The 7,893-nt window shown below is 39.7% G+C and overlaps 1 protein-coding gene across 2 annotated transcripts in view; it reads left to right on the top strand.

Annotated features, from left to right (window-relative positions):
- Positions 1–7,893, top strand: part of NOA1 (nitric oxide associated 1) — a 12,994-nt gene that overhangs the window by 1,858 nt on the left and 3,243 nt on the right. The window contains exons 2-5 of one of the 2 annotated variants that reach the window (XM_006757782.2): positions 540–704; positions 1,638–1,843; positions 5,335–5,466; positions 6,566–6,682. In XM_006757782.2, the coding sequence (XP_006757845.1) occupies positions 540–704; positions 1,638–1,843; positions 5,335–5,466; positions 6,566–6,682 (620 nt within the window). The remainder of the gene's footprint in view (positions 1–539; positions 705–1,637; positions 1,844–5,334; positions 5,467–6,565; positions 6,683–7,893) is intronic. The other variant, XM_015560081.1, reaches the window with a different exon arrangement.

Below are 7,893 nucleotides of genomic sequence, written 5' to 3' on the forward strand. Positions count from 1 at the left end.
ATGCCCCCCAACCAGGGCCGACTGGGGATTGAGCCTGCAAACTGAGGTACATGTCCTTGACCAGAATTGAACCTGGGACCCTTCAGTCCATAGACCAATGCTCCATCCACTGACCCAAACTGGATAGGGCTTGATTTTATGGTTTTAACAAACTTCTGTAATTACAAAATGGGTCCTTTTATGACCCTGTTTGTATTTAACATTTGACAAAACTGCCTAATTTTTCCTTCGAAGTCAGTGTTTAAGTTCCCTGTTGTGGACTTGGGCTGAACTATTCACAGAAATGCTTTTATGTAAGATGGTAGTATGTGAAAATGAAAAAAAATCAGATCTGCAGATTTGGGATTCACATCCTGGTTAAGCCCGTAAGCCAGTCTCTGAACCTATTTCCTCATCTATAAAGTAAGAATAATTTTGTCATGAAGTTCAGCGAAATAAATCACAGTACTCAATTCAGTGTATAGCTCCTCAGAAATGTTACTTTTCTGCTCCATATTCCCTTGTGCAGTTTTATTAAAATATATTTTTTGGTATTTCAGGTACTACACTAAACCTTCTGAAGTTTCCTATTTGCAACCCAACTCCGTACAGAATGTTTGAAAGGGGGAAAAGGCTGAAAAAATATGCAACTGAAGCTGAAGAAGATCTTAGTCAGCTAGAAAAAAAACAACTTAATCTCTTAAAAAAGCATGGTTATGTAGTAGGTAAGCATCTTCTACAAGAAACTCTTATGTGGTCTTGGTACAATTCTTTGTTGAGCAACCTGAAATACAGCAGTAAAAGCATTTCCGCTAAGATACGGCCCCTCCGTGCAGAACAGTACAGTTGTTGACTCCATGCAGCAGCTGTAAAATAGATGCTTCCTTTCCTTGGTATCTCTTTTCAACCTTCATTTACTAAAAACAGTTTGATTTACAGTAATTTCCCTCATGCGCGATGTACACAGCCAGGCACACACTTGATCAATGAAAGAGTGTGACTCCTGCTGTTGTTGTTGTTAATCCTCACCCGAGGATATGTTTCCATTAACTTTTAGGGAGAGTAGAAGAGAGAGGGAAAGACAGAGAAACATTGATGTGAGAGAAACACATCAATTGATTGCCTCCTGCATAAGCTCTGACCAGGGTCCGGGCTAGGGAGGAGCCTGCAACCAAGGTACGTGCCCTTAACCGGAATCAAGCCTGGGACCCTTTGGTCCCAGGCTCTAGTGAGCCAAACTGTCTAGGGCCTGATGATTTTTTTGTTGAATTCTTTATTGTTTAGTATTACATATGTCTCCTTTTTCCCCCATTGACCTCTCCCCAGCCATTCCCAAGCCCCCACACAAGCCCTCACCTCCCTACTGTCTGTGTCCATGGGTTATGCTTATATGCATGCATACAAGTCCTTTGGTTGATCTCTTAACTGCCCCCCCTTCCCCACCCCCCATTGTCCCGTTGGACAGTGTTCGATGCTTCTATGTCTCTACCTCCCACACTCCCACTGCCTTTTTTTAAAAATCAAAGCTATATATCATTGTAGTCTCACTTTTATAGCTCATAGTTCTAGTAACTTGTTTGATGCAAACATAAGAATTATCTGTCTGGAATCAAAGGCTTTAAAGGAGTAACTAATTATTCCAATATAACTTACTCTAGGAAGAGTTGGAAGAACATTCTTGTATTCAGAAGAACAAAAGAATGAAGCTGCCTTTGAGTTTGATGCTGATTCACTTGCCTATGACATGGGAAATGAACCTGTTATGGTTACAGATAAATCCACCAAAAAAGTAGAACTGACCCCAGAAGATGTGAAAGATGCCCACTGGTTTTATGACACCCCTGGAATTACAAAGGAAAATTGTGTATGTATTTGATGTGTTATAAAAACATTAATTTTCTTTTCTTTCTCTTGTTGATTGTTATAGATGTCCCCCATTTTCTCCACCCTTTTCCTCCCTCTACCCTGCCCCACCCCCCTTCCCATTAGGCCTTCACCACATTATTGTGTGTGCCCATGGGTTATGCATATATGCATATATATTCTTTGGTTGCTCTCTTCCCATCCTCCCCTCTGAGATCTGTCAGTCTATTCTTCTTAATTATGCCTCTCGTTCTATATTGTTCTTTTGATTCTACATATAAGTGAGATCAGGTGATATTTGTCCTTCTCTAAATGGCTTATTTCGCTTAGCATAATAATCTCCAGGTCCACCCATGCTGTCACGAAGGGTAAGAGTTCCTTCTTTCTTACAACCACGTAGTATGCCATGGTGTAAATGTACCACAGCTTTTTTATCCACTCATCAACTATTGGGCACTTGGACTATAGGAACGTTAACTTTCAACTGCATGAGTACTGTCTTAATTAGTAGAACACAAAAAAGGAGATATACTTTCATGATAGATTCAGTTCTGATTCATTCATAGAAATGGTTCAGGGATGAAACTATATGCCATCACCGTTCTATATTTAATTTGTTGGGCTTCACTGCTGACACCCTACTTGTGTTATTGTGCTTGTTACCTAAGGTTAGGGAGACATGTATAGAATCTTAGATTTTGAGGTTGGAAGAAATTATAAATATTACTACAGTCCAGCCACCTATTCCATGCTTGAAGTACCTCTATAACATCCATCAGAGGGCACCCAGCTTGAACTGAAGTGAGGAGTGACTCCTCATCAGCTGAAGCAATGTCACCTTGCCGCCCAGAGTAACCTGTGTGATTTTGACCTGCTCTTTGTATTGAGCTGAACAGTCTTCCTATAACTTATACCCATTGTTCCTCAAAGCTTTGAAGTATTTTAAAGTATAATGTCCTATCTCTTCCTCCCTCTATTCTTTCATTAGTTCATCCAACAAACATTGAATATTTTCTCTGCTGACATAATCCAGATTATTTGTCCTTATTGTCTACATATGTTCTCTCTGAGACATAAGCTATTCATCAACCAGGCCCCTTTCGGAATGTTTTCTAATTTGTTTTTGTTGTTAAGATTATGACACTAAGAATGAGATTTTCTTGCCCTGGCCAGGTGGCTCAGTTGGTTGGAGCCTTGTACCATACACCAAAAAGGTTGCAAATTCTATCCTGGTCAGGGTGCATATGGGAGGCAACCCATCAATATTTTCTCTCTCTCTGCCCTCCTTCCTCTCTCAAGTCAATAAACATCTCAGGTGAAGATTTAAAAAATAAAAAGAATGGAATTTCTTGTATGAGTGCCCTCATTTCAGCATAATTTAGAACAGGATTAACGTTACCTGTCTTGCCCTTGTACATTTTTTTCCCCCATTGATTAATTTTTTATTTTTTATTTATTTTTTTTTCCAAATATATTTTATTGATTTTTTACAGAGAGGAAGGGAGAGAGATAGAGAGCCAGAAACATCGATCAGCCGCCTCCTGCACACCCCCCACTGGGAATGTGCCTGCAACCAAGGCACATGCCCCTGACGGGAATCGAACCCAGGACCCCTCAGTCCGCAGGCCAACGCTCCATCCACTGAGCCAAACCGGTTTCGGCTATTTTTTATTTTTTTAGAGGGAGTGGAAAAGAAAGGGAAAGACAGAGATCTGTGGATGTGAGAGAAACACATTGATTGGTTGCCTCCTGCACATGCCCAACCAGGGCCCGGCCAGGGATGAGCCTGCAACCTGGGTACTTTCCCTTGACTGCAGTCAAACCTGGGACCCTTTGGTCTGCAGACCAATGCTCTATCCTCTGAGGCAGACTGGCTAGGGCCCCTTGTACATCTTTTTAATTCAACCGTAGTATCTCCTGGGCAGCTTTGATCCTATCTCATTAAATTCAACCTATATCCTACATACTTTTTAAGTCTCACAACTTTTTATTTATTTGCAGTTTTGACAATCATCATGAATGATCATCATTCATTCATTGACTAAAGTGTACAGCTAGGATACAGCCTTACTGCAGATCTATTTGAATCTGGTTACTGACCAGTATCTAATTCGCCTAATTATCTCTGTATCTCCCTGTGAAACAACATTGGTTTCTTAGGTACTTTTCCTTCCTTTGCCTTATCAGGATTACTTAAGAGTTTCATTCTCAGAATGGTGTTATCACAATAACTTCACCTCATGTTTCCCTTTTAGAATCAGGTCAAGGATAGCAGTTACTTTAGTCATACACACTTCTTGTCAAATAGTCAGAAAGGCAAGAGTTTGCTAAATATTCTAGCCCAGCAGAATCAGACCCCCTAAGTGTTGAGATATAAAGGGTCTTTAAGGTGTTTAAGGTACTTTGCTTCTAGTGTCAGTTTATTGATTAATTTATTTGATGCCTTAAATCAGTTTCCCAAAGCAAACCAAGAAATTCTGTTGTGAAATGGAAGTCTTATGGAAATCTTAGGGTCTAAAAAGTGTTTAAAGGTTTCTTTACTGCAGATGGCTTTTTTGTTGTTGTTGTTGTTGAGAGAGAGAGAGGAAAGGAGAGGGAGATGGAAACATCAATGATGAGAGCGAATCATTGTTCGGAAGCTTCCTGCATACCCCATACAGGGCCTCGAGCCCACAACCCAGATATGTGCCCTGACTGGAAAATGAACCATGACCTCCTGGTTCAAAGGTCATTGCTCAACCACTGAGCCACCTAGCCAGGGTGGTATCACATATTTTCTATTTCTTTAAGCAAGTTCACAAAAGTTTTCTTTTATCCCATTTTTTTTTTTACCTTCCCTATTCTTTATCTTGTTAAATCAAATTTTGGTTCCTTAAATCTTACTAGGATATTGTACTTCCTGGCTTTCCTTTTCTGTTTTCTCTAGTCTATTAAGGAACTCTTCATCCTTAGAAGCCACTTTTTGCTGAGTATTTGGGGTAAATAAGGAAACTAAAGACCAGAATTTAGGAAGAGCTTGTTCAAGCTCTTTACCTGTCCCTAAAATGCTGTAACCATTTTGCATTTAATTCGCACATACTTGCTACTAGGACATAAGATAACTTATTACCTTACCTGTAGCTGAAAACCGTTGCTCCCTATAAGCCTTGATGGTGAGAATATTTATTCTCTTTTGGAATTGAATCATCACTGTTTTCAGTTCATGCCAATTTTGACATTAGGGGGATTCTACTGACATAAGAAAGAAAATCTCACACTCATAAATTTATTTTGTCATTACTCAAGATTCAGTTGTGAAACAAGAGTAGAGCCATTAGTAAATTGACTCATTTTGATGGAAAGAATGAATAAATTTTATGTGCAGCAAATTATGACATACTTTGGTTTATTGTGAAGTCTGGAATATTTTTTTCATCACTGTTTATCTCTTAAGTAAATCATATATTTTCAATAAAAGTAATTCTTTCAAAATATCTACCCTTTACTTCACAGATTTTAAAACTTCTAACAGAAAAAGAAGTGAATATTGTCTTGCCAACACACTCCATCATTCCAAGAACTTTTGTGCTTAAACCTGGAACGGTTCTATTTTTGGGTGCCTTAGGACGCATAGATTTTCTGCAGGTAAGGGAAGTCTGTATCATTCAAAATTTACTTAGTCCTCAGCTAGTGTGGTTCAGTGGTTGAGCACCAACCTTTGAACCTGGCAGTCATGGTTCGATTCCCGGTCAGGGCACATGCCTGGGTTGTGGGCTTGGTCCCCAGTGTGGGCATGCATGAGTCAACCAATCAATGATTCTCCCTCATCATTAATGTTTCTATCTCTTTCTCCCTCTCCCTCTTTAAAATCAATAAAAAAAAAAGTGACAGTTTTCAGATTTATTTCAAGGAAGCAGATTTATGAACAAGACTGACAAAATGCTGATCATGACTATGTGGGGCATTGATATACTATTCTCTTTTTTTAAAATGCTCATTCTAAAAACTTGGTAAAATTAATGGGGGTGGGGGGAATATGGTAATAGGGCTTAAAACTGTATCTTTAATAGGATGCTCAGGCCCCATACAGCTTAGCATTTAGAAAAGATACTGCCTCATTCTGTGGTATTGTTTCACAGGGAAATCATTGGTCAAACCTTTAAGTAAGTACAGGGTTAATATGCATTAAATAAATTCTACATTTCTTTATGTCCCATGTTATGTATGCTTTGATATAGGTTTTGTTTGGGTTTTCATACCATCATCTGGGGATTTTAGAGTATCTATAGAACTGCTCCCCAGACAAGGAAAGTGAAACATGGATATGTTAAACAACACTTTGTGCAACTTGCAGGCCATTGCTTTAGTACATTTCTTGGGTTTGGTGTTTGTTCATAATTTGTTGGAAATTTATCTTTACACACTTAAAACCCGTATATATTTCTTTGAAGCTCACAGAAAGATAATTTTTTAATCAGGGACAATTGAAGCAGACAGTATTCCCCTTTGTTTTTAATAAAATTACCATTTCTTTAAACAATTATCAATAAGCCTGTGAGAAGGAATTAGTTTTACATCAGTTGTTGAAATGCACAGCTTCTGCCACATTGTACCCTTATTCTTAGGCATTAATATAGTTTTATTACCAGTACTTATAAGGGAGCTGTGTTGTTGTTTTTTAATTGTGCCTTTTGCTGTTTTTGCAAGTTTTTCATTGTGTAAAATAACTTCTTTCTTTCTTAAGGGAAGTCAGTCAGCTTGGTTTACAGTAGTGGCTTCCAACTTCCTTCCTGTGCACATTACCTCCTTGGAGAAGGCAGATACTATATACCAGAAGCACGCAGGTGATTTATTACTCAAGGTGAGGTGACACATTCTGACGATTGCATGGTTAGGTTAGCATACACCTTGATAGTCCCACAGCTCTGCTAATAAAGGCTTTGTTAGAATCATCGTTGTTATACCACAGCCGTGGGCTAACTACAGCCCGTTTGAAATGAATAAAACTAAAAAAAAAAAAAAAAAGACCATACCCTTTTATATAATGATGTTTACTTTGAATTTACATTAGTTCACACAAACACTCCATCCATGCTTTTGTTCCGGCCCTCTGGTCCAGTTTAAGAACCCATTGTGGCCCTCGAGTCAAAAAGTTTGCCCACCCCTGTTATACCATCAGCTAACTCTCCCCTCACCTTGTTCTCCTTGAGGATTTGGCTATGAAGTGAAGTGCGCCCTGTAAGAAAAGGGATGTTGGGCTGATCCAGAATAGCTACTGAGCTGTGTTTTCCCTAGACTACACTGTCCAATATGGTAGCCACATGTGGCTCTTAAATTTAAATTAATTAAATAAAATTTAAAATTTAGTTCTTCAGTTGCACTAGCCACTTTTCAACTGCTCAGTAGTCACATCATTGCAGAAAGTTGCATTGGATAATGCTGAGTAAAGAGAAGTTACAGATTTTCTCACAACTGGGGGTTGCTGCTGGCATCAAGTGGGTAGAGGCCAAGGATGATGCTAAACATTCTGCAGTGCACAGGACACCCCCTCACAGCACAGAAGTACCTGGTCCAAAATGTCAGTACTGCCTCCACAACCAGAATACGTAATATATGCCTCTCACCACATTTCTTACCTTGCACTTGGATTACTTGTTATTTCCACCTTCTGATTTCCTTGGGGGACGGGACTATACTGTAACATCTATCTTTATCTCCCTAGTGCTAAACATAGAGACATCTCTAAATAAACTAGAGGCCCGGTACACGGATTCGTGCACCAGTGGGATCCCTTGGCCTGTGCACTGCAGAATGCAATCTGGGACCTATCGGTATGTCAAAGAGCCGGTTTCAACTTGCAATCTGGGACCTATCAGGGTATGTCAAAGAGCCGGTTTCAACTTGCAATCCGCAGGCCAGACCGAGGGACCCACCGGGCCTCTAGTATGCACATAAGATCTTTGGTTAATCTCTTCCCGCCCTCTCCCCTCCCCCCTTCCCTCTGCGATTCATCAGTCTGTTCCATGTTTCCATGCCTGTGCATTGAACATCTGCCCACTGGTGGTCAGTGTG

Source organism: Myotis davidii, unplaced genomic scaffold (genome assembly GCF_000327345.1).
Source record: "Myotis davidii unplaced genomic scaffold, ASM32734v1 scaffold173, whole genome shotgun sequence".
Lineage (NCBI taxonomy): Eukaryota > Metazoa > Chordata > Mammalia > Chiroptera > Vespertilionidae > Myotis > Myotis davidii.